The following is a 26,367-nucleotide window of genomic DNA, read 5'->3' as shown; positions in this document are numbered from 1 at the left end:
AGCAGTACTACTAGTTATTGTAGCTGTAAAAAAGACTAACTTTCCATTCTTTTCTGACAAAATAGGCGTAGCTCGGTTTGGTTTGCCTAACTTAAAACAAAAAATAAAGATTAGGTTTACCTATAGACAGTCACGATTTTATAGTTTATACATCAAAACGGAAAATGCATTGTCAAATGTAGTTACTTGTCAATTGTGTTAAATTAGTTTTTTTCGTTGGGTACTAAAAGAGGAATTTCAATTTCAAGTGCATTATATAGAGCTAATATATAGGACAAAAATTAAATAAAATCTCTTAAGTAGTAGTAGTACTTATTTTTTAGAATGTGAAACGTTTGCATTGCAATATCTATAAGTTCCGCTCACATTAAACTCGTGTATATTAACTATATATTTGCTAAGTGTGCTGTTTATATAGTTCATTAATTTATAGGTTCAGTGCGAGTTATGTAAAGAGAAATAATAAATCAAAATTATTTTGAGATATAGAACTAGAATCATTTCAGTTATTAAATTGTGAAGATCTATGTGAATTCACCATTTTACCGAAATAAATTTGTGGTTTTAGAATCAAATTAGACGGTTAGCGATTTTTTTTAATTCATCATTTTTTTAACGAATTCATATCCTATATGATATATGTAAAAATAGATGGATAAAAGGTTGTCCCTTGATTAACTAATTAAAATTAATTAGTACATTTATCAACAAAATAACAACGGGGGATTTCACATTAAATGTGTGTGGTGCTATATCAATATGGGACAAATATAAAGAGAAAAACAAACCAAAACTATGCAAAACCTTGTGGGAATGTGACAAAATTAATTGCGGGGGACAATAATTGGATATCGAAGACTCGAATGATGTAATATCATTATCAAATATTAATATTAGCCGTATTATTGAGTTTGAGAAATCAAAGATACCTAGGTCTCTAGCTAGCGTTCATATGATTAGTGGCTATCACCATAAGTAGTAAAATAAATTTTAATTCAAAATATTATTGTGGGGAGAAACCATGAACTTTTTAATAATGGTGATTTTGCACTTAGTTGTCTCATTTTTAGTTGTAGCGATTTGGATAAAAACATTGCAAAAGTTATACCTTTTCAACCTTATTTTTGGAATGTGTGAATGTGAAACTCATTTTATCAATTTTGTGGAGTATATGTTATTCATTATTTCGATTAGGGAAGTACTACTATATTATTTTGACTAGGTTGTTTATCAGTCTATTCAGTTTAACCTACATAGCCTAATAACTGATTAGTGTATTACTATTATAGAAATCGTGCGGTCGAAATATTTATCCTACAACAAGATGCACAGATTAGTTCATAATTAACGAAAATATCAACCAACCTACATTAACTAACGACACAAGTCGAATTTGGGTGTCTGTCCTATTAAATATTGATTTTTCTAATGCATCTACCTCAATTGTGAAGATTACTCACCGTTAATTATAAAACTAACTAACTGGGCCACAAAGACTAAATTTTCTCTCTTTGAGTCTTGAGTTCTCTTGAACTTTTCAATTCATCTAGACTTTTATCCGGCTTATCAAATAAATTTTCATACTCATTTATAGTGTTAATCATTTTATCCACGACTTATCAGACGTACGGTTCATCCATCTTATTCAAGTCGTCCGCCACGTTTTTAGAAGATCTCTAGCAGTTCTTCAACAAATGACGAAGGATCATATTAAGTTAATTGGAGAATGTTTATTTATTTATCATATTATAATACTTATATGTTATAAACAATTTCCCTTATTCTAAAAAATCAAAATTAGAATCCACTCCTCAGTCAAAATTGGCATTTATATATATTTCGAAGATTAAATAATCAACATGATTGCCATGTACGTGTGCCACATACATCTTTCAATAATTCTATAATTAAATAATCAAACATATTCATTTCTTCCAAGAATGAAGGGTAGAAGAGAACAAGTAGTACTGTTTTTAGTAAAAACTGCGTTTCAATATAGAGTACTATAATTAATTCTTCAGAACTGCACCTGTTAAATGTTTGGTTGGTGCAGATAATTGTACTGTGCAACCATCAATGGAGGTTTATAATAAGTCAAATTGAGGGTCATCCCCACTTTCATTATTAGCCACACCAGGCCCTCACCCTACATACTAAATAAATAAATAAATCATCCCATTTAATCTCCCAAATAAAAACTATACCACTTCCTTTTGTTCTTCCCTTTTTAAGCTCAAGTTCTTGCCATTTTCCTATCTCGAATTCGCAGTTTTCCATGTACCACCACCGCGAAAATGCCGGTGGTGCCTCCCTCATAGATAGGCTGCTCCGCCCCATGTTTTCATTAGGGTTTTCCGGAAACCCTATGGATGATCGGCCGGACCAGATCATTCTAGGGTTTCAAAGTAGTGATCTCAACTACCACGAAGAGGAAGAGGAAGAGGAAGAAGAAACATCCTATAAAAACACAAAGAGAAACGAGGAAAACCCTAATTCGATCTCCAAAAGGAGGGAGAATGGTGGCACCAAATTTTGTGCTAGAGGGCACTGGAAACCCTCAGAGGACGCGAAGCTCAAAGAGCTCGTCTCCGCCTACGGCCCCCAAAATTGGAACCTCATAGCAGAAAGACTCGAAGGAAGATCAGGTTAATTTGTTTACAACTTTTTATATAATAGTATTATACACTATAAACAGAGTTATCTGACCTAAAATGTGTTTTTTTAATCGTATTTTGTAGGAAAGAGCTGCAGATTGAGATGGTATAATCAACTAGACCCTACGATCAACAAGAAGGCATTCACAGATGAAGAGGAGGATAGACTAATGGAGGCTCACAGAATGTATGGCAACAAATGGGCTCTGATTTCCCGGCTTTTCCCAGGTCGAACGGACAATTCGTTGAAGAACCATTGGCATGTGCTGATGGCGAGGAGGAGCAGAGACAAACCCAAGTCCTACATGAAGATGAAATGGGCTTGCTCGAAGACTCCACCTCTCGAAGATCGCACAAGAACGACGACAATGCAAGAGTCTGTAGCTTATAACTACAACTCTCTTGCCACTACCCCGAATTACTATGGTGAACATGGCTTATTCGACTATCAACACTTCAACCATGGTATTTCTTGTCTCAAATAAATCTTTATTACTTTGATTCTTCTTTATATTAATGCCATCATCACTTCTATTTGACAGTCACTAGATTAAAAACCCTAGATAATTTATAACTTTAGAAACATCATATGACATTCTCCCTTATGTAAAATTTGCAACACATTTATATCATTTTGAGGGTAAATATGACTTAGTTTGTATCATGTTTATGTATCATTTGCAACAGATTTGTATCATTTATGTAATTTTTAACCTTTAGATTGTCAAACCTTGAACTTTTTTAATTACAAAATACTTCTACTCACGAGCTTATTCGAACCTAATCGAGTTTTACAAAATTAGACTATGTTTAAAATATTTGTATCATTTTAGGGTAATATGACATTAATTTCAAAATATACTCTAGAAATATGTCTAGAGCTAACTATTAAAAGTATTTATTCAAATCCTAAACTACGAGGTTAATATAAAAAAACGATGTACTTTCATGATTGAATACTTAAAAGTTCATGTTCAAATTTTCATTTTAGTAGTAAGGCTCAAAACAACATGGTTTCTGTTATGTCAACGTAAATTATAAAATAGTATTTGATGAGCCACATCATGAATTTGGGGAGTGAAAAAGGATGCATTACATTTTTATGCAAAGCTGATGGTTAATTTGGGATATTATTTTGACTATAGATTGGGGTTTATAATGATATTTACTCTTATGTTATGAAAATTAGTAGCAGTATATATTTTTCTTGATAGCTCACAAATTGATTCATGTGCCCAGTGAATTAATTGATCATATTTGTGTGCTTGTTTGCAGCAGGAAGTTCATACTCACCGGGATCAACGTCGCAGATATCGTTTGCTGCTCCAGTATCGTCTTCTACTTCGGCTGCATATCACTACCAAGACGCTCACTGTTATCAGGAGAGTGTGGAAACGCCTACATTTATAGATTTTCTTGGAGTTGGATCTATATGATATGAGCACTTGCAAGTCTGAAGACATTTCTAGTTTAATTGGCGCCTCTCTAGATTAATGAAATTGATTATTGCAAATTTTACTAGTATTATATTTCTTTTGATTTTAGTTTCATTAATAAAAAAATTACTAGCATGTACTAGTTTGCTACATCTCATCTACTGCTAGAATCCCTTAATATGAATATATGATTAGGGTTGGCACGGTACGATATACCGCACCGAGAATGTCATATCGCATACCGTACCGTAAACTGCGGTATGAGAAAATGTCATACCTATACCTTACCGAATTTTTCGGTATACCGCGATACCGTTACCATACCGTCTATGCGGTATATCGTACTTTTACGTTATACCGAAATAAGGTATGGCATACCGAGTACGGTATACCAAAATAAGGTATGGCATACTGCAATACTTGTGTTTCATACCAAAAAAATTCTATTATAGCCAAATATTTAAAATAAAATTTCACCTATTTAAATAATGTCCAAAAGATTAAAATTACACCACAATCAAATCTATACAGTTGACTTGATTTTTTTCTTTTTTTTCGAGTTCGAGATACATTGGCAAGCGAACTAGCCTCCCCCAGCCCCTCGTGGCCGCACGAACTAGCCTCCCCCAGCCTCGTGGCCGCACGAACTAGCCTCCCCCAGACGGGTCCGGGCCCGTAAGTTGTCTACCCTCAGACGGGTCCAGGCACATAAGTTGTCCACCCTCAGACGGGTCCAGGCCCGTAAGCTTGCAAAGCCCCAAGGCAACAAGCCTTGTTTATGCCCACTGGGGAAATTAATCCCAAGTTGCGCCATCCAGGAGTCGAACTCGAGACCTCCAGGATGGAGCAGTATCCTTGCCTCTCTCCTCAACCACTTGAGCTAGGGGGCTTGGATTATACAGTTGACTTGATTTGCATCTCTGCATGTGTGTGTTTGGGGTTGGGGGCGGTTGAACTAAAATATGAAAGTAGGGTTACAGATTTTAACATATTAACCATTTTTTATATAAATTTTAAATACAACATATATATTGAATTTTTGGCAAATGTTGTAAATGCGGTATATTGCGGTATACCGCAAATTCGGTATTTTCGGTATTTTTTTTCGGTACGATAAGTATGGTATTATGGTATTTAGCCAACCCTATATATGATCATCAAGTAATTTTTTAATGATATGATATGTCTCATAGTTTATTATAAAGGCATGCAAATCACTAAATTGAGACGTCCAAGATGGTGATTTTATCTTCATATTTTGATGTATGTCCATCCCATAACAATGATAACTTTTGAGAAATTAATTAATGTGATTTGCTGAATGAAGGGTGAATTTTTAAAGAATAATGCTATGCGGCCACATTATGGCCAGCCATAAATTAATTAAATAATAACAAAAATTGATTTTTTTTCAAATTTTTGGTTTAATACTACTTGATTTTACTTTTATATCATCTTCATTATATGTTGCTCAACATGTTAGTGTTGCTCTTTCGTAGTTTTTGCTCAACTTATTACTACTGTCATTTCTTGATTGTTGCTCAACGTATACAGTAATTCGTGATATTAATGTGTTTTACGTAATGGAATTCAAAGATAAGTATCAACTCACAAGTCCATTCACACACATATAAGTTTATATCGGTAATTCTAATTTTTTTATACACATGTAAATGGACTAAATTAACTTTTTATGGCCGGCCACATTATGGCCATTTAGCATCACTCTTTTTAAAACTAATGAAAATTAGGAATTGATGGTTGATATGGAATCATAGAGGCATTTTTATTAAATATAATAAATTTAGTGTTAGTTATAAATTTTACTCACTACTAGAATGTTTTATTGGTAGTATATGCATTAACTAGGAACACATCCAATTATGAAATATTTAAACATATGATTAGAATGAACCTTAATTATCATTAGAATCATCATCCAGAGGAGGTTCATTACTAATTAAATGTCTCCCAATGAAAATAAAGTATAATTGAGATTAGGAGGATAAAAATTGACCTTGAAAATAAGCAAGAAGAAAAGGAGATCCTCACTTAATTTATTGCTCATTTATGTATTGACTGAATTTATTTTGTCGATCCATTCCTTCTATACAGTGGTTCAATTTAATTGGGAATTCTTTCTTTGACCACAAAATAATGTACACCTTTTGGGAGGCTTACTTAACTGGTAATTAAGAAACTTCATTCAAGTAGTAAATCATTTATCACCAATAATGATCATCAAAATATAATTCCAAAGTTATTTCGTATGAGTACATAGTAATTATTGTAGTACTACTATATTCAACCACAAGAATAATTACGTTGATCAAGGAACGTGGAGTCAGCAGTGCGTTATGTGTACGTTAATTTGTAGACCGACCTCTATTAATTACTCTTATTATTATTAAAATTACTAAAAATAATTGCAATTTGGACACGTAATTAAAATAAAGAATATTTCTGGAATAACATTCGTACCCCTAAATTTAGTTTAAATAAGTATTTCATCTCAATATTATCTACTGTCACATTTTTACATGTCCTCGTAGATGTCTATATAGTGATTCTAACCGTACGCGAACATGAGAGAGTTTCTCAAGAAATCGACAACAGTTTATGCTCTGCTCTGTATCTGTATGTGTAACTAAATGCGTTGTTTTGATGTTTGGGCTAAGGAATTAAAAAGTTGATTTATTTAAATACTAAGTACGATTTATATAGTGAGAAAAAAAGTGCATTTAGAACTACCCTCAAAATTTTCAAATTGATCTTGAATTAGAAATTTTATGGGCCATTGTGGGCTGCATATATCTTTTTGATGATCAATTTGTAAAAGATAAAATGTGATTGACACCTAAATAACTAATTGTGCATATAAAGAGTCCTTAGAGCGTCCACTATAAGGTGGACGCGGCTATAGCCGCGAGCGGGGCGGAAGCGGGGCGGTAGGCGCGGCTATTATAGTGGAGGGGGTGTCCGCCGCGAGGGTGGACGCGGCTGGTGGGGGGAGGGCGGCGGACGAGGCTTCGCCGCGAGTGGGGCGAGGACGCGGCGGTGGGTGTATAGGCGCGGCTATTATAGTGGCGGATATCCGCCGCGGCTATAGCCGCATTTTTTGAATTTTTTTTTCTCGTTTTTTCATCTATAAATACCACTCTCCCTCTTCCCCCACTCCCATTTTCACAAAATCCATACACCCACTTTCTACAAAAACACTCTCTACAAAATGCACCGAGGAGACGACGAATCACCCGACACTGAGGAATCGGGATATGACAGCAATCCATCTCAGCCGTCGGCCCATCATTCGCCGCCATCGGGTATTGGCGGATATGCTTCTCAGCCGTCGGGATTTGGCGGATATGCGGCTCCGTCACAGCCTTGGAGTTGGAATCAATCTCCACCACCGTGGGCATCGAGTCCACCCCTTCCTCCATCTCAGTCGTGGAGATCCTCACCAACGCCGCCCGCTTTACATCGGAATCTGAGTCGTTCCACTTTTGGAGATTACCGACCCAACCTAGACGAGCTTCACCTGCCGCGGCCGGGTTCCCCTTTCCAAGCCAGCCAATCTCCGATCACCGAAGCAGATCAAGACGCATTTGATACTATGCTGGGTCTGCTCAGTTCCGGCATCCCAGATACGCCGGCAGCGCGGGTGGAAACACCCGTTCCGAACCGAGGAGGTAGCGGCAGTCGAGGCTCTGGTGGCGGTAGGGGCGGAGGCGGCAGTCGTGGCACCGGCAACGTCGGTGGACACTCGGGCAGCTGCCCCGGCATTGCGAGTAGCGAGGGCAGTGGCGCCGGCGGTAGCGGTGATCAGCCCGAGCGGTCCAGCCGCGGCAAGCCATACAGCAAAGACGAGAGCATTGCCGTGGCGAAGGCGTGGGATTCTATCACTTCGGACCCCGTGGTGGGTACCGATCAGGAGTCGGGGAGTTTTTGGAGGCGCGTCATGTTGGCATACGAGGAATTGAAGCCCGACGGCGCCGAGAAGCGCGACCCAGAACAGATCCGAAAAAAGTTCGGTAGGATACTGCGGGCTACCAAGCTGTTCGCGTCCATATACGAGAACAACCTTCGCCACGCCGAGAGTGGCCGAAGCGTAGCAGATGTTAAGACCCTGTCGGAGGGCCAATACCACAAGACGGGCCAGCCGAAGTTCACCTTGTGGGAGGAGTATCTTGTCCTCGCGGATTGTCCGAAATTCAGGTCGATCGTGGTGAACGAGGTAGAAACAGCTCCTGGCCCGAAGCGCACAAGGCACAACCTTGCCTGGGAATACAGCAGTGGGAGCGGCTCGCACGAGTTCGAGCAGTCCGACGAGCAAGTCGAAGAGCCAGCCGCGACTCACATTAGGCGACGACGGCCCATGGGACAACAGGCCGCTATCCGCAAAGCCAGAGGGGGTAGAAGTGCCTCACGCCAAACGGCGGCCGCGTCCGGATCGCGCATCCCCCAGTCTGCCCCAATCCCACAGCCCACGGTGCAACCCCACGAGGTATTGGCCAATAGCATAGACGTAACGTTGATGCAACAACTGCAAGACGTATGCAGGTCATACGCAGGTGAAACTGACCCGTACGTCAGGAACGTCTACAAGAGGCTCATCAATCGGCTTGAGAGTCGACTGGGGTTGGTTGATAATGCGCCTGGGGATACCGAGGCCGGCAGCAGCGAGAGAGGAGGAGGAGAAGAAGAAGAAGAAGACGAGGAAGCCGACTCCGACACCGAGTAGACGGTGCCGGAGTTTTGTAGTTGTATTTTATTTTAATTATTCGTTGTATAATTTTACCGGTTTGCAATACAACGAATATTCGGGCCTAATTACCTCGTATTCTAGTTATTTATACTGCGATTATTTAAATTACACTTGATTGAAACTAAAAAATATTTAAAAATGAAAATTGATTATAAAATTTGGGGGCTATTGGAGTTGTCCACTATAGTGGCGGAAATAGAATTTTGGGGCTATGGACAACAAAATTGGGACTATAGACAAAAACTAGGGCGGAGCTATTGGGCGTGTCCGCCTTATAGTGGACACCCTTATTGTTTTCCACACTTGAATGAGACATTGGAAAAAGAGCATCTTAAAAATAAAAGTAAGAAACATGGAATTGACATTTATGTAGAAATCTTTTTTTCCGGTTAGAAAATTTTGACTCACACACTTTTCTTTTTTCGTTTATTTTGACGGAATGGACATTCGTATCTTACTACACCATAATATATACACATTCTCTCTCTCTTTTACTTGAGAAATAAAAATATTCCATAAAGTGTGAATCTTAAACCTCTTTAATGAAAAATGCAATTTAATTGATAAGACAATTCTCCTCTACCAGACTGTGAGAATCATTATTAATCACTCAATAAAAAAATGACTCTCTACTTGTATGAATCATCAAGGCATCAAGTTTGCCCATAAGTATGAAGTAACTGTTTCATATTGCAATTTATATAATTGTACCAAAACTGAGATGATTTAATTAAAAAAATCAGTAGATTAAAGAAAGCATTAATCCCACCAACTTCTAAACAATTTCTCTTTCAGCCAAAAACTAAAAAAAAAATCTAAGCAAAGTTATTTTCCATGAAGTTGACAAACTGATAAAAACCAATCCTCCCCTCTCCATCTTCATCAACAGCCCCAATCATCCTCCTACAATTCTCAATCTCCATCCCTTCCTTGAATCCCAAACCACACAGAACCCTCTGCAGCTCCATCTCGTCGATAAACCCATCCCCGTTCTGATCAAACACATCGAATGCTTCCCTCACTTCCCCCAAACTCGGCTCCCTCTTCTCAAACATCTCGAAAATCTCGTCCCCGCCCATCTTCCCGGGGAGCTTCCCTCGCCCGGAGATGCCTAGCCTCGTCATGACCGTCTCCAGCTGCTCTCCTTCGCAAACACTCTCATCATCAGATTTGATCTCGGCCACTTTTATGGTCGTGTTTGAGTCATCAGCGGCGCCGTGGGATTCGGCAGTGAAGAAGAGGGAGATCCTTTTCCTGTGGAGGAGGATTTGCACGAGGAGGAATTTGATTAATCCGAGGATGAGGAGAGAGAATCGGATGGTGCTCATGTTTGTGGATAGTGGGAACTCGTTTAGATTAGCCACAGACATGGTTTGATGTTTCAGGATTGATCACATATATTTGTAGGAATGATTATGAAGATGAAAACCTAAGATGTTGGAGATGATGGCTTTCATGTCTGAGCTAGCCTCATATATATATGTATATATAAACATGTGTTTATGAGAGGGAGAGATTTGGAGAGTGTGAGGAAGCTGCTTGTGTGGTGCAGGTAAGAAATTTATCAGAAATGGTCAGGAAATGGAAATTAATTGTGTAGGAAATTTCTTAATTGAGTGGGAAATCATGGGGATATTATAGTTTAGGTGAAAAGTGTGGAATTAGAGGTGGTCTTGGTTGACTTTAAATGGAAAATTTGATTGATGAAACTTCTTGGAAATTCATGACTTGGAGTCGTGTTTGGTGATCCTAAGTCTTATCTTTATTTTACTTTTACCCATTTTTACGTGCAATATTTTAAAATTATTTGGTTTAGAAAATCTGATTTTAACACAAATACAAGAGCAAGGGCATATGAACTTCAACATTTTTTTTCTTTTCGAACTTATTGTTGGATCCAAATATACAAAATTGGTAGTCTTTGGATTTTTCTCTCAGCAAGCAATTCGGATTAAATTACAATTGATTTTTGGTATTCATACGTACCAAGTTATCGAATTTTTGGCATTTTATAAGAATTATTATTCGTAAATTTCAAACTCAAAATTTAGAATCATAGGCCCTACTAAACATGTGTATTTGGATCGAAATTTGATCAGAATTACTCATTACTCATGAAGGAGATATATCATAACAACACTTTCTTTCGGATAATTGTGCTCCGTCTAATATCATTTTGGTGACTTTGTAAATATAAGTAAAAACAAAAATAAAATATAGACATGTACATGTGATATTTAATATATTTAAATGTAAATAAACATATAGAAGAAGAATACGTACATTTTTCAAAATCTCCTTCGTCTTTTTTATCTGATTCTTCCTTTGAGCGTTTGAATTCTTCAATCAGCGATGTTCAGAAGAGAGATTGAACGTAAATTTGAATCAATTCAGATATATTTATAAAAGTATTTAGATTGTATCCGTATATAAATCAGTTTCCCTATCTTATAAATTAGATTTGTATCAACGGAGTAGGGTTTTTATTTCTAAGTCTTAATTTATTAACTTAGTTAATCATTACTTGCATATAAAGAGGCACTTCTATTTTCTAATATTAAAGAATCCAAAACATAGCTTAAATTTGGCCAAAATAGGAGTATTTTTTTCATTAAAAAAATTTAATTGACCAAGTTTATATTTAAAATTAAAAGATATAGATATTCAAATGAAACTAACAAATAATATTTTTCCCGTTTTTTTCGCTGGGAATTACTATAATTAAAATAATAATTACTCCCTCCGTCCCAGGCTACTCGCTCCTTTCCTTTTCGGCACGGAGATTAAGGAATGAGTATATAAGAAAGTCAAAAATGACGGCTGTAGGTGAAAATTTTTACTAAAAATGGAAAGAGTGCAAGTAACTTGGGACGCCCAAAAAAGAAATAAGTGCGAGTAGCTTGGGACGGAGGGAGTATAAGATATGTTTCGATTAATTATGAATTTCCATATCCCTATGTTGGGGGATCTTCTGTGTGAAGTCTTTGGATAATTTAATTAATACCATTTTTTTAATTTTTTACATGAAAGAACATTAATAAATGAAGTATCCTCTTTCAGTCTTTTGAAAAATAAATAAAGAGATATCTATGCAATTAAAAGAAGTAGTAATAGATAAAAATTTAAATATATTTAATAAAGAGAAAAAGTAAAGCGAAGATCGATATTATTTTTATTTTTTAATTAAATAAAATGGTGGTTTTTTTATTGAAACGACCATATTTTGTTTGTCATAATATTTTTGTATTGTCACATTATTTTTTTGACTTTGATATTATAGGAAAATGAAGAATTTTTTTTTCATGATTTGTAATTCTAAATTTAAATACAATATATACAATATATCAAAATTTCGTAATTATAGCGACAACTTTCCCAACAAGTGCCCATGTATTTTAAATCTATGATATAGTTGTTACATGATCTCAAAAATGATGGTGGTCAAGTTACAAAATTGTTAGTTAACTTAGGTGCAACCTTGACACTTTTATATTTTGTGGAAATTATAAAAGTATACCTATTAAATTGGAAGAATTATCATGCCTCATTCATAGCTCCAAATTTCTGGCGTATTGAATCTTTCACTTCGTAATCTTCATTGACTAAGAAATAAATTTTTAAAAACTGGTACTATTATATATACCAACAAAAATAATCAATTGCATTGAGTCGTATTAAAAAAGGCAGTCTTAGCCACCGTATCGAAAAGAAAAGAAATTGGGAATTTAAAATTTTTGTCGTGGGTAATTTCGTTGTTTTAAATTGTATTTTCATTTTTGCGTGTTTAATAGTAAATTGAGTGCTACCAATATTCTTGAAGAGAGAAAAGATAGCGACAGAGGAGAATGTATAGTTTATTATGACTCAAACGCTTCATTAGTCAATTACTAATATTTTTCAACCAGGTTGAAAAATAGTGTGAAATTGAAGCAACTTTACAGCCCAAATAATTTTCTATACAATTAATTTCCCATGCCAAATGTTCCATTAAATTCTTCTCTCTTTTAACCACTATATGTAGAAGTACAACGTACATATAACTTATAAATAGGGTAGTCACTCCATGCATTTCATAAACCAACAAACTTCCTACACTAATAAGCATACAATCTCTCTCTCTGCTTTGTCCTTCTATCACTAGAGACGAAGTCGTTTCATCATTGGAGACAACATGCCAAATCTGAGGACACTACTAGAGTGTATCTCGTCTTGCGAAAAAGAAGACTCCTCGACTTGACTTATTTCTTACAGCTTTAGAGTTTCGACTACTGTTATTCATCTTTAGCTATTTCAATTGTAATTTTCCTTCCAATTTCTTTTGGGTTTTATTACGTCCGACTAGTGTTTATCTTGTACATAGTTTGCAACATATATTTCGTTGCATTGTAGGAGTTTCGTTATACAAACAAATTCTTGAGAATTTAAAATTATAATTTCTAATATACATTTAAACACACATAAATATTGTTCTTTCAACTACATACGAGCATGTTTTAGTTTGTAGATCCGAAGACATAAATTCTTTTTTTCTTTTTTTTTATAGTACAAACACACTCCTAAATGTACGAGTCATTTAAACATAATTTTATCTAAATTTTTTTCCATCATGTTTATGCTCATTGATTTATGATTATCATTACTCATTGCTATGATTGAAAATAAAAATCTAAAACCAATTAATGAATAGAATAAAAAACATTTCCATTTAACTCTAAAAAATATGCAAATGAGATTGAAAATTTCTCCTGTGGGCAATTGGGCATAATAAAAACCTCAAAGTCAAAACCATGTCTGAAAGAGAAAAAAAGGCTGTGATCAAATAATAAAAAAAGGAAAATCTCATAAATATTCCCCACTTATTTTTACGGCATGTGGAGTTTGTTACACAAGCTCACTATCTTAGCAAGTGACATTATCATAAATTTAATGTAAAAGGAGGATACCATCTCCTAAATCTTGTCAAGAATCATGGAAATGCACCATTTCCCCCACACTCAGTCCATGGCTACAACTACTTCTCAACTTGGCAATGGAGATCATCAAGAAAAACTGCGCGATACCTCGGCTTAGGAGTTCTCATGGAAGTTCAACGAGCGGGAGAGTGCTGCCGGATTCGCTTGTAACACCGTTGAGGCCTCTGAACCGAGGCTCTTTTCATCACCTTTAGATTGTGGTTGGAAGACCTTGAAAAGGGCGCTGCCACCACCGCTGGCCCCCACAGCTCCGGCTCTCTCGTTCTTTATCCCCAACGTTGCCCATATCGAGCTCTTAGCAGCCTCTCCCGGATCGTCAATCCTCAATGTTTTTGGAAACCATAGGTTTCTCTCAAGATTGCTCTCCTTTGGTTCCTCTTCCTCTGCATTGGCAGGTTTTGGCGCGGTTTCTTCTCTCAAATGCTTCCCCAAAGTTGGGGAGTTTGGGCTAGGAGGCGTCTGGAGAGCAGTTGGCGGTTGTTGCATAACATATGGGACGTTCCAAGCACCGGGCACTGCACAAGCCCAATAAGGTGGTGGTGCTGCAGCATAGAACGACACAGGAAAGCTCGGTGGAGATGCAGCAGAGTTCCACTGCACGGGATTCCACGGGTAGGGCCAGGGGCCTCCCGGATAGCATGGCACCTGATGAGGCAAGGGATGGCCGTTAGGCATCATCTTGGGTTTCTTACCTACTTCATCCTTCGAACTTGATGCAGTGGTGGAAGAATCATCCCCGCTCTCCTTACTCCGAACAGACATCTCCATCTCGTCGGGTCTATGGAATCCGTTTCTTGAGTTTGTTTTATGAACAATGTTCAAAACTGACGCCATGGATTCACATAGGGGCGAATCTGAGTCGAAGGTGAGAAGAGTGCCGTTGGGGTTGACAGCAGTGTGGTGAGCACTCTGAAGGGCCTCCGGGACAGTGATATGGCCGCACTGGGGAACAGAGTTCTTGTTCTTACGTCGACCAGCGCCAACAGGCACGTTCCTCATGGTCCCTCCTGCTGTCCAGTATCTCTGGCAGTTCTTGCAGAAATGCCTAGGTTGGTTCACGTTGTAATTGTTGAAGTAACAAAACTTCGTATCCATGCTGTTGCAGCGAGGACACGGAATTATCTTGTCGGGCTTCTTAAGGGTTGTCTCATTTTGGTCATCATCGCCCGTCACCATCTTCTCTGATCCAGCTTCAGCCTCAGCTATGGCTCGATACTCACTGGAATCTTTCAATTCCTCGGAGTCTTTAGCATGATCTTGTTTAGGACTTGACATACTCTGCGTATGCATCATTCATCAGAAATCCTAAGTCCAAAGCTACAATAGTTTTCGACACTGACCATATAACATCACAATCAAACGCCTTATCGACTTATCACATATACAGTCATCGACTCATCACACAGTTTTCTATACTTCACTTAATAAAAACTATAACAGCCAACAATATCACCTGTGATCAACAATCAGATGCTTCTCTCACCTCTCTATTTCATTCAAGAAAAACTATGACAGCCAACAATATCTCATCTGATCAACAATCAGATGCATCTTTCACCTTTTCTATTTAACTTTTTTAACCAGAGAAATCAAAGATACCTAGGTCTCTAGCTAGCGTATTATTGAGTTTGAGAAATCAAAGATACCTAGGTCTCTAGCTAGCGTTCATATGATTAGTGGCTATCACCATAAGTAGTAAAATAAATTTTAATTCAAAATATTATTGTGGGGAGAAACCATGAACTTTTTAATAATGGTGATTTTGCACTTAGTTTGTCTCATTTTTAGTTGTAGCGATTTGGATAAAAACATTGCAAAAGTTATACCTTTTCAACCTTATTTTTGGAATGTGTGAATGTGAAACTCATTTTATCAATTTTGTGGAGTATATGTTATTCATTATTTCGATTAGGGAAGTACTACTATATTATTTTGACTAGGTTGTTTATCAGTCTATTCAGTTTAACCTACATAGCCTAATAACTGATTAGTGTATTACTATTATAGAAATCGTGCGGTCGAAATATTTATCCTACAACAAGATGCACAGATTAGTTCATAATTAACGAAAATATCAACCAACCTACATTAACTAACGACACAAGTCGAATTTGGGTGTCTGTCCTATTAAATATTGATTTTTCTAATGCATCTACCTCAATTGTGAAGATTACTCACCGTTAATTATAAAACTAACTAACTGGGCCACAAAGACTAAATTTTCTCTCTTTGAGTCTTGAGTTCTCTTGAACTTTTCAATTCATCTAGACTTTTATCCGGCTTATCAAATAAATTTTCATACTCATTTATAGTGTTAATCATTTTATCCACGACTTATCAGACGTACGGTTCATCCATCTTATTCAAGTCGTCCGCCACGTTTTTAGAAGATCTCTAGCAGTTCTTCAACAAATGACGAAGGATCATATTAAGTTAATTGGAGAATGTTTATTTATTTATCATATTATAATACTTATATGTTATAAACAATTTCCCTTATTCTAAAAAATCAAAATTAGAATCCACTCCTCAGTCAAAATTGGCATTTATATATATTTCGAAGATTAAATAATCAACATGATTGCCATGTACGTGTGCCACATACATCTTTCAATAATTCTATAATTAAATAATCAAACATATTCATTTCTTCCAAGAATGAAGGGTAGAAGAGAACAAGTAGTACTGTTTTTAGTAAAAACTGCGTTTCAATATAGAGTACTATAATTAATTCTTCAGAACTGCACCTGTTAAATGTTTGGTTGGTGCAGATAATTGTACTGTGCAACCATCAATGGAGGTTTATAATAAGTCAAATTGAGGGTCATCCCCACTTTCATTATTAGCCACACCAGGCCCTCACCCTACATACTAAATAAATAAATAAATCATCCCATTTAATCTCCCAAATAAAAACTATACCACTTCCTTTTGTTCTTCCCTTTTTAAGCTCAAGTTCTTGCCATTTTCCTATCTCGAATTCGCAGTTTTCCATGTACCACCACCGCGAAAATGCCGGTGGTGCCTCCCTCATAGATAGGCTGCTCCGCCCCATGTTTTCATTAGGGTTTTCCGGAAACCCTATGGATGATCGGCCGGACCAGATCATTCTAGGGTTTCAAAGTAGTGATCTCAACTACCACGAAGAGGAAGAGGAAGAGGAAGAAGAAACATCCTATAAAAACACAAAGAGAAACGAGGAAAACCCTAATTCGATCTCCAAAAGGAGGGAGAATGGTGGCACCAAATTTTGTGCTAGAGGGCACTGGAAACCCTCAGAGGACGCGAAGCTCAAAGAGCTCGTCTCCGCCTACGGCCCCCAAAATTGGAACCTCATAGCAGAAAGACTCGAAGGAAGATCAGGTTAATTTGTTTACAACTTTTATATAATAGTATTATACACTATAAACAGAGTTATCTGACCTAAAATGTGTTTTTTTAATCGTATTTTGTAGGAAAGAGCTGCAGATTGAGATGGTATAATCAACTAGACCCTACGATCAACAAGAAGGCATTCACAGATGAAGAGGAGGATAGACTAATGGAGGCTCACAGAATGTATGGCAACAAATGGGCTCTGATTTCCCGGCTTTTCCCAGGTCGAACGGACAATTCGTTGAAGAACCATTGGCATGTGCTGATGGCGAGGAGGAGCAGAGACAAACCCAAGTCCTACATGAAGATGAAATGGGCTTGCTCGAAGACTCCACCTCTCGAAGATCGCACAAGAACGACGACAATGCAAGAGTCTGTAGCTTATAACTACAACTCTCTTGCCACTACCCCGAATTACTATGGTGAACATGGCTTATTCGACTATCAACACTTCAACCATGGTATTTCTTGTCTCAAATAAATCTTTATTACTTTGATTCTTCTTTATATTAATGCCATCATCACTTCTATTTGACAGTCACTAGATTAAAAACCCTAGATAATTTATAACTTTAGAAACATCATATGACATTCTCCCTTATGTAAAATTTGCAACACATTTATATCATTTTGAGGGTAAATATGACTTAGTTTGTATCATGTTTATGTATCATTTGCAACAGATTTGTATCATTTATGTAATTTTTAACCTTTAGATTGTCAAACCTTGAACTTTTTTAATTACAAAATACTTCTACTCACGAGCTTATTCGAACCTAATCGAGTTTTACAAAATTAGACTATGTTTAAAATATTTGTATCATTTTAGGGTAATATGACATTAATTTCAAAATATACTCTAGAAATATGTCTAGAGCTAACTATTAAAAGTATTTATTCAAATCCTAAACTACGAGGTTAATATAAAAAAACGATGTACTTTCATGATTGAATACTTAAAAGTTCATGTTCAAATTTTCATTTTAGTAGTAAGGCTCAAAACAACATGGTTTCTGTTATGTCAACGTAAATTATAAAATAGTATTTGATGAGCCACATCATGAATTTGGGGAGTGAAAAAGGATGCATTACATTTTTATGCAAAGCTGATGGTTAATTTGGGATATTATTTTGACTATAGATTGGGGTTTATAATGATATTTACTCTTATGTTATGAAAATTAGTAGCAGTATATATTTTTCTTGATAGCTCACAAATTGATTCATGTGCCCAGTGAATTAATTGATCATATTTGTGTGCTTGTTTGCAGCAGGAAGTTCATACTCACCGGGATCAACGTCGCAGATATCGTTTGCTGCTCCAGTATCGTCTTCTACTTCGGCTGCATATCACTACCAAGACGCTCACTGTTATCAGGAGAGTGTGGAAACGCCTACATTTATAGATTTTCTTGGAGTTGGATCTATATGATATGAGCACTTGCAAGTCTGAAGACATTTCTAGTTTAATTGGCGCCTCTCTAGATTAATGAAATTGATTATTGCAAATTTTACTAGTATTATATTTCTTTTGATTTTAGTTTCATTAATAAAAAAATTACTAGCATGTACTAGTTTGCTACATCTCATCTACTGCTAGAATCCCTTAATATGAATATATGATTAGGGTTGGCACGGTACGATATACCGCACCGAGAATGTCATATCGCATACCGTACCGTAAACTGCGGTATGAGAAAATGTCATACCTATACCTTACCGAATTTTTCGGTATACCGCGATACCGTTACCATACCGTCTATGCGGTATATCGTACTTTTACGTTATACCGAAATAAGGTATGGCATACCGAGTACGGTATACCAAAATAAGGTATGGCATACTGCAATACTTGTGTTTCATACCAAAAAAATTCTATTATAGCCAAATATTTAAAATAAAATTTCACCTATTTAAATAATGTCCAAAAGATTAAAATTACACCACAATCAAATCTATACAGTTGACTTGATTTTTTTCTTTTTTTTCGAGTTCGAGATACATTGGCAAGCGAACTAGCCTCCCCCAGCCCCTCGTGGCCGCACGAACTAGCCTCCCCCAGCCTCGTGGCCGCACGAACTAGCCTCCCCCAGACGGGTCCGGGCCCGTAAGTTGTCTACCCTCAGACGGGTCCAGGCACATAAGTTGTCCACCCTCAGACGGGTCCAGGCCCGTAAGCTTGCAAAGCCCCAAGGCAACAAGCCTTGTTTATGCCCACTGGGGAAATTAATCCCAAGTTGCGCCATCCAGGAGTCGAACTCGAGACCTCCAGGATGGAGCAGTATCCTTGCCTCTCTCCTCAACCACTTGAGCTAGGGGGCTTGGATTATACAGTTGACTTGATTTGCATCTCTGCATGTGTGTGTTTGGGGTTGGGGGCGGTTGAACTAAAATATGAAAGTAGGGTTACAGATTTTAACATATTAACCATTTTTTATATAAATTTTAAATACAACATATATATTGAATTTTTGGCAAATGTTGTAAATGCGGTATATTGCGGTATACCGCAAATTCGGTATTTTCGGTATTTTTTTTCGGTACGATAAGTATGGTATTATGGTATTTAGCCAACCCTATATATGATCATCAAGTAATTTTTTAATGATATGATATGTCTCATAGTTTATTATAAAGGCATGCAAATCACTAAATTGAGACGTCCAAGATGGTGATTTTATCTTCATATTTTGATGTATGTCCATCCCATAACAATGATAACTTTTGAGAAATTAATTAATGTGATTTGCTGAATGAAGGGTGAATTTTTAAAGAATAATGCTATGCGGCCACATTATGGCCAGCCATAAATTAATTAAATAATAACAAAAATTGATTTTTTTCAAATTTTTGGTTTAATACTACTTGATTTTACTTTTATATCATCTTCATTATATGTTGCTCAACATGTTAGTGTTGCTCTTTCGTAGTTTTTGCTCAACTTATTACTACTGTCATTTCTTGATTGTTGCTCAACGTATACAGTAATTCGTGATATTAATGTGTTTTACGTAATGGAATTCAAAGATAAGTATCAACTCACAAGTCCATTCACACACATATAAGTTTATATCGGTAATTCTAATTTTTTTATACACATGTAAATGGACTAAATTAACTTTTTATGGCCGGCCACATTATGGCCATTTAGCATCACTCTTTTTAAAACTAATGAAAATTAGGAATTGATGGTTGATATGGAATCATAGAGGCATTTTTATTAAATATAATAAATTTAGTGTTAGTTATAAATTTTACTCACTACTAGAATGTTTTATTGGTAGTATATGCATTAACTAGGAACACATCCAATTATGAAATATTTAAACATATGATTAGAATGAACCTTAATTATCATTAGAATCATCATCCAGAGGAGGTTCATTACTAATTAAATGTCTCCCAATGAAAATAAAGTATAATTGAGATTAGGAGGATAAAAATTGACCTTGAAAATAAGCAAGAAGAAAAGGAGATCCTCACTTAATTTATTGCTCATTTATGTATTGACTGAATTTATTTTGTCGATCCATTCCTTCTATACAGTGGTTCAATTTAATTGGGAATTCTTTCTTTGACCACAAAATAATGTACACCTTTTGGGAGGCTTACTTAACTGGTAATTAAGAAACTTCATTCAAGTAGTAAATCATTTATCACCAATAATGATCATCAAAATATAATTCCAAAGTTATTTCGTATGAGTACATAGTAATTATTGTAGTACTACTATATTCAACCACAAGAATAATTACGTTGATCAAGGAACGTGGAGTCAGCAGTGCGTTATGTGTACGTTAATTTGTAGACCGACCTCTATTAATTACTCTTATTATTATTAAAATTACTAAAAATAATTGCAATTTGGACACGTAATTAAAATAAAGAATATTTCTGGAATAACATTCGTACCCCTAAATTTAGTTTAAATAAGTATTTCATCTCAATATTATCTACTGTCACATTTTTACATGTCCTCGTAGATGTCTATATAGTGATTCTAACCGTACGCGAACATGAGAGAGTTTCTCAAGAAATCGACAACAGTTTATGCTCTGCTCTGTATCTGTATGTGTAACTAAATGCGTTGTTTTGATGTTTGGGCTAAGGAATTAAAAAGTTGATTTATTTAAATACTAAGTACGATTTATATAGTGAGAAAAAAAGTGCATTTAGAACTACCCTCAAAATTTTCAAATTGATCTTGAATTAGAAATTTTATGGGCCATTGTGGGCTGCATATATCTTTTTGATGATCAATTTGTAAAAGATAAAATGTGATTGACACCTAAATAACTAATTGTGCATATAAAGAGTCCTTAGAGCGTCCACTATAAGGTGGACGCGGCTATAGCCGCGAGCGGGGCGGAAGCGGGGCGGTAGGCGCGGCTATTATAGTGGAGGGGGTGTCCGCCGCGAGGGTGGACGCGGCTGGTGGGGGGAGGGCGGCGGACGAGGCTTCGCCGCGAGTGGGGCGAGGACGCGGCGGTGGGTGTATAGGCGCGGCTATTATAGTGGCGGATATCCGCCGCGGCTATAGCCGCATTTTTTGAATTTTTTTTTCTCGTTTTTTCATCTATAAATACCACTCTCCCTCTTCCCCCACTCCCATTTTCACAAAATCCATACACCCACTTTCTACAAAAACACTCTCTACAAAATGCACCGAGGAGACGACGAATCACCCGACACTGAGGAATCGGGATATGACAGCAATCCATCTCAGCCGTCGGCCCATCATTCGCCGCCATCGGGTATTGGCGGATATGCTTCTCAGCCGTCGGGATTTGGCGGATATGCGGCTCCGTCACAGCCTTGGAGTTGGAATCAATCTCCACCACCGTGGGCATCGAGTCCACCCCTTCCTCCATCTCAGTCGTGGAGATCCTCACCAACGCCGCCCGCTTTACATCGGAATCTGAGTCGTTCCACTTTTGGAGATTACCGACCCAACCTAGACGAGCTTCACCTGCCGCGGCCGGGTTCCCCTTTCCAAGCCAGCCAATCTCCGATCACCGAAGCAGATCAAGACGCATTTGATACTATGCTGGGTCTGCTCAGTTCCGGCATCCCAGATACGCCGGCAGCGCGGGTGGAAACACCCGTTCCGAACCGAGGAGGTAGCGGCAGTCGAGGCTCTGGTGGCGGTAGGGGCGGAGGCGGCAGTCGTGGCACCGGCAACGTCGGTGGACACTCGGGCAGCTGCCCCGGCATTGCGAGTAGCGAGGGCAGTGGCGCCGGCGGTAGCGGTGATCAGCCCGAGCGGTCCAGCCGCGGCAAGCCATACAGCAAAGACGAGAGCATTGCCGTGGCGAAGGCGTGGGATTCTATCACTTCGGACCCCGTGGTGGGTACCGATCAGGAGTCGGGGAGTTTTTGGAGGCGCGTCATGTTGGCATACGAGGAATTGAAGCCCGACGGCGCCGAGAAGCGCGACCCAGAACAGATCCGAAAAAAGTTCGGTAGGATACTGCGGGCTACCAAGCTGTTCGCGTCCATATACGAGAACAACCTTCGCCACGCCGAGAGTGGCCGAAGCGTAGCAGATGTTAAGACCCTGTCGGAGGGCCAATACCACAAGACGGGCCAGCCGAAGTTCACCTTGTGGGAGGAGTATCTTGTCCTCGCGGATTGTCCGAAATTCAGGTCGATCGTGGTGAACGAGGTAGAAACAGCTCCTGGCCCGAAGCGCACAAGGCACAACCTTGCCTGGGAATACAGCAGTGGGAGCGGCTCGCACGAGTTCGAGCAGTCCGACGAGCAAGTCGAAGAGCCAGCCGCGACTCACATTAGGCGACGACGGCCCATGGGACAACAGGCCGCTATCCGCAAAGCCAGAGGGGGTAGAAGTGCCTCACGCCAAACGGCGGCCGCGTCCGGATCGCGCATCCCCCAGTCTGCCCCAATCCCACAGCCCACGGTGCAACCCCACGAGGTATTGGCCAATAGCATAGACGTAACGTTGATGCAACAACTGCAAGACGTATGCAGGTCATACGCAGGTGAAACTGACCCGTACGTCAGGAACGTCTACAAGAGGCTCATCAATCGGCTTGAGAGTCGACTGGGGTTGGTTGATAATGCGCCTGGGGATACCGAGGCCGGCAGCAGCGAGAGAGGAGGAGGAGAAGAAGAAGAAGAAGACGAGGAAGCCGACTCCGACACCGAGTAGACGGTGCCGGAGTTTTGTAGTTGTATTTTATTTTAATTATTCGTTGTATAATTTTACCGGTTTGCAATACAACGAATATTCGGGCCTAATTACCTCGTATTCTAGTTATTTATACTGCGATTATTTAAATTACACTTGATTGAAACTAAAAAATATTTAAAAATGAAAATTGATTATAAAATTTGGGGGCTATTGGAGTTGTCCACTATAGTGGCGGAAATAGAATTTTGGGGCTATGGACAACAAAATTGGGACTATAGACAAAAACTAGGGCGGAGCTATTGGGCGTGTCCGCCTTATAGTGGACACCCTTATTGTTTTCCACACTTGAATGAGACATTGGAAAAAGAGCATCTTAAAAATAAAAGTAAGAAACATGGAATTGACATTTATGTAGAAATCTTTTTTTCCGGTTAGAAAATTTTGACTCACACACTTTTCTTTTTTCGTTTATTTTGACGGAATGGACATTCGTATCTTACTACACCATAATATATACACATTCTCTCTCTCTTTTACTTGAGAAATAAAAATATTCCATAAAGTGTGAATCTTAAACCTCTTTAATGAAAAATGCAATTTAATTGATAAGACAATTCTCCTCTACCAGACTGTGAGAATCATTATTAATCACTCAATAAAAAAATGACTCTCTACTTGTATGAATCATCAAGGCATCAAGTTTGCCCATAAGTATGAAGTAACTGTTTCATATTGCAATTTATATAATTGTACCAAAACTGAGATGATTTAATTAAAAAAATCAGTAGATTAAAGAAAGCATTAATCCCACCAACTTCTAAACAATTTCTCTTTCAGCCAAAAACTAAAAAAAAAATCTAAGCAAAGTTATTTTCCATGAAGTTGACAAACTGATAAAAACCAATCCTCCCCTCTCCATCTTCATCAACAGCCCCAATCATCCTCCTACAATTCTCAATCTCCATCCCTTCCTTGAATCCCAAACCACACAGAACCCTCTGCAGCTCCATCTCGTCGATAAACCCATCCCCGTTCTGATCAAACACATCGAATGCTTCCCTCACTTCCCCCAAACTCGGCTCCCTCTTCTCAAACATCTCGAAAATCTCGTCCCCGCCCATCTTCCCGGGGAGCTTCCCTCGCCCGGAGATGCCTAGCCTCGTCATGACCGTCTCCAGCTGCTCTCCTTCGCAAACACTCTCATCATCAGATTTGATCTCGGCCACTTTTATGGTCGTGTTTGAGTCATCAGCGGCGCCGTGGGATTCGGCAGTGAAGAAGAGGGAGATCCTTTTCCTGTGGAGGAGGATTTGCACGAGGAGGAATTTGATTAATCCGAGGATGAGGAGAGAGAATCGGATGGTGCTCATGTTTGTGGATAGTGGGAACTCGTTTAGATTAGCCACAGACATGGTTTGATGTTTCAGGATTGATCACATATATTTGTAGGAATGATTATGAAGATGAAAACCTAAGATGTTGGAGATGATGGCTTTCATGTCTGAGCTAGCCTCATATATATATGTATATATAAACATGTGTTTATGAGAGGGAGAGATTTGGAGAGTGTGAGGAAGCTGCTTGTGTGGTGCAGGTAAGAAATTTATCAGAAATGGTCAGGAAATGGAAATTAATTGTGTAGGAAATTTCTTAATTGAGTGGGAAATCATGGGGATATTATAGTTTAGGTGAAAAGTGTGGAATTAGAGGTGGTCTTGGTTGACTTTAAATGGAAAATTTGATTGATGAAACTTCTTGGAAATTCATGACTTGGAGTCGTGTTTGGTGATCCTAAGTCTTATCTTTATTTTACTTTTACCCATTTTTACGTGCAATATTTTAAAATTATTTGGTTTAGAAAATCTGATTTTAACACAAATACAAGAGCAAGGGCATATGAACTTCAACATTTTTTTTCTTTTCGAACTTATTGTTGGATCCAAATATACAAAATTGGTAGTCTTTGGATTTTTCTCTCAGCAAGCAATTCGGATTAAATTACAATTGATTTTTGGTATTCATACGTACCAAGTTATCGAATTTTGGCATTTTATAAGAATTATTATTCGTAAATTTCAAACTCAAAATTTAGAATCATAGGCCCTACTAAACATGTGTATTTGGATCGAAATTTGATCAGAATTACTCATTACTCATGAAGGAGATATATCATAACAACACTTTCTTTCGGATAATTGTGCTCCGTCTAATATCATTTTGGTGACTTTGTAAATATAAGTAAAAACAAAAATAAAATATAGACATGTACATGTGATATTTAATATATTTAAATGTAAATAAACATATAGAAGAAGAATACGTACATTTTTCAAAATCTCCTTCGTCTTTTTTATCTGATTCTTCCTTTGAGCGTTTGAATTCTTCAATCAGCGATGTTCAGAAGAGAGATTGAACGTAAATTTGAATCAATTCAGATATATTTATAAAAGTATTTAGATTGTATCCGTATATAAATCAGTTTCCCTATCTTATAAATTAGATTTGTATCAACGGAGTAGGGTTTTTATTTCTAAGTCTTAATTTATTAACTTAGTTAATCATTACTTGCATATAAAGAGGCACTTCTATTTTCTAATATTAAAGAATCCAAAACATAGCTTAAATTTGGCCAAAATAGGAGTATTTTTTTCATTAAAAAAATTTAATTGACCAAGTTTATATTTAAAATTAAAAGATATAGATATTCAAATGAAACTAACAAATAATATTTTTCCCGTTTTTTTCGCTGGGAATTACTATAATTAAAATAATAATTACTCCCTCCGTCCCAGGCTACTCGCTCCTTTCCTTTTCGGCACGGAGATTAAGGAATGAGTATATAAGAAAGTCAAAAATGACGGCTGTAGGTGAAAATTTTACTAAAAATGGAAAGAGTGCAAGTAACTTGGGACGCCCAAAAAAGAAATAAGTGCGAGTAGCTTGGGACGGAGGGAGTATAAGATATGTTTCGATTAATTATGAATTTCCATATCCCTATGTTGGGGGATCT

At 37.6% G+C, this 26,367-nt stretch overlaps 5 protein-coding genes across 7 annotated transcripts; 2 read left to right on the top strand and 3 right to left on the bottom strand.

Annotated features, from left to right (window-relative positions):
- Positions 1 to 2,212: 2,212 nt before the first annotated feature.
- On the top strand, positions 2,213 to 4,270 carry LOC121767738 (transcription factor CSA-like). Of its 2 annotated transcripts, none has more exons than XM_042164068.1 (3): positions 2,213 to 2,645; positions 2,739 to 3,119; positions 3,933 to 4,270. In XM_042164068.1, exons 1-3 carry the CDS (start codon positions 2,276 to 2,278, stop codon positions 4,088 to 4,090), a joined length of 909 nt encoding a protein of 302 aa, XP_042020002.1. In that variant the 5' UTR covers positions 2,213 to 2,275; the 3' UTR covers positions 4,091 to 4,270. The 2 variants fall into 2 exon arrangements, with proteins under 2 accessions (XP_042020002.1, XP_042020001.1); XM_042164067.1 differs by having other exon boundaries at positions 3,930 to 4,269.
- A 5,400-nt stretch (positions 4,271 to 9,670) lies between these two features.
- Positions 9,671 to 10,225, bottom strand: LOC121768689 (probable calcium-binding protein CML46). Its single transcript, XM_042165232.1, has one exon. It carries the CDS (start codon positions 10,223 to 10,225, stop codon positions 9,671 to 9,673), a length of 555 nt encoding a protein of 184 aa, XP_042021166.1.
- Positions 10,226 to 13,647: 3,422 nt separating this feature from the next.
- LOC121767441 (cyclic dof factor 2-like) lies at positions 13,648 to 15,386 on the bottom strand. Its single transcript, XM_042163704.1, has one exon. The coding sequence runs from the start codon at positions 15,119 to 15,121 to the stop codon at positions 13,922 to 13,924; it is 1,200 nt and encodes a 399-aa protein (XP_042019638.1). The 5' UTR covers positions 15,122 to 15,386; the 3' UTR covers positions 13,648 to 13,921.
- A 1,372-nt stretch (positions 15,387 to 16,758) lies between these two features.
- Positions 16,759 to 18,815, top strand: LOC121767737 (transcription factor CSA-like). 2 transcript variants are annotated; one of them, XM_042164066.1, is made up of 3 exons: positions 16,759 to 17,191; positions 17,284 to 17,664; positions 18,478 to 18,815. In XM_042164066.1, the coding sequence occupies exons 1-3, from the start codon at positions 16,822 to 16,824 to the stop codon at positions 18,633 to 18,635; spliced, it is 909 nt and encodes a 302-aa protein (XP_042020000.1). In that variant the 5' UTR covers positions 16,759 to 16,821; the 3' UTR covers positions 18,636 to 18,815. The 2 variants fall into 2 exon arrangements, with proteins under 2 accessions (XP_042020000.1, XP_042019999.1); XM_042164065.1 differs by having other exon boundaries at positions 18,475 to 18,814.
- Positions 18,816 to 24,124: 5,309 nt separating this feature from the next.
- On the bottom strand, positions 24,125 to 24,966 carry LOC121769434 (probable calcium-binding protein CML46). Its single transcript, XM_042166234.1, has one exon. It carries the CDS (start codon positions 24,767 to 24,769, stop codon positions 24,215 to 24,217), a length of 555 nt encoding a protein of 184 aa, XP_042022168.1. The 5' UTR covers positions 24,770 to 24,966; the 3' UTR covers positions 24,125 to 24,214.
- Positions 24,967 to 26,367: the final 1,401 nt, after the last annotated feature.

This window comes from Salvia splendens, chromosome 15, assembly GCF_004379255.2.
Source record: "Salvia splendens isolate huo1 chromosome 15, SspV2, whole genome shotgun sequence".
Lineage (NCBI taxonomy): Eukaryota > Viridiplantae > Streptophyta > Magnoliopsida > Lamiales > Lamiaceae > Salvia > Salvia splendens.
The sequence above is the reverse complement of the archived record's forward strand: the minus strand, read 5'-3'. Positions and strand labels throughout refer to the sequence as shown.

What these genes read in the sequence shown, in the direction of transcription:
- LOC121767738 (XM_042164067.1), top strand. Translation starts at nt 2,276, where the DNA reads ATGTACCACCACCGCGAAAATGCCGGTGGTGCCTCCCTCATAGATAGG. An exon ending in AAGACTCGAAGGAAGATCAG is followed by an intron (nt 2,646 to 2,738) that starts GTTAATTTGTTT and finishes CGTATTTTGTAG; the next exon opens with GAAAGAGCTGCAGATTGAGA. An exon ending in CTATCAACACTTCAACCATG is followed by an intron (nt 3,120 to 3,929) that starts GTATTTCTTGTC and finishes GCTTGTTTGCAG; the next exon opens with CAGGAAGTTCATACTCACCG.
- LOC121768689 (XM_042165232.1), bottom strand. Translation starts at nt 10,225, where the DNA reads ATGTCTGTGGCTAATCTAAACGAGTTCCCACTATCCACAAACATGAGC.
- LOC121767441 (XM_042163704.1), bottom strand. Translation starts at nt 15,121, where the DNA reads ATGATGCATACGCAGAGTATGTCAAGTCCTAAACAAGATCATGCTAAA.
- LOC121767737 (XM_042164065.1), top strand. Translation starts at nt 16,822, where the DNA reads ATGTACCACCACCGCGAAAATGCCGGTGGTGCCTCCCTCATAGATAGG. An exon ending in AAGACTCGAAGGAAGATCAG is followed by an intron (nt 17,192 to 17,283) that starts GTTAATTTGTTT and finishes CGTATTTTGTAG; the next exon opens with GAAAGAGCTGCAGATTGAGA. An exon ending in CTATCAACACTTCAACCATG is followed by an intron (nt 17,665 to 18,474) that starts GTATTTCTTGTC and finishes GCTTGTTTGCAG; the next exon opens with CAGGAAGTTCATACTCACCG.
- LOC121769434 (XM_042166234.1), bottom strand. Translation starts at nt 24,769, where the DNA reads ATGTCTGTGGCTAATCTAAACGAGTTCCCACTATCCACAAACATGAGC.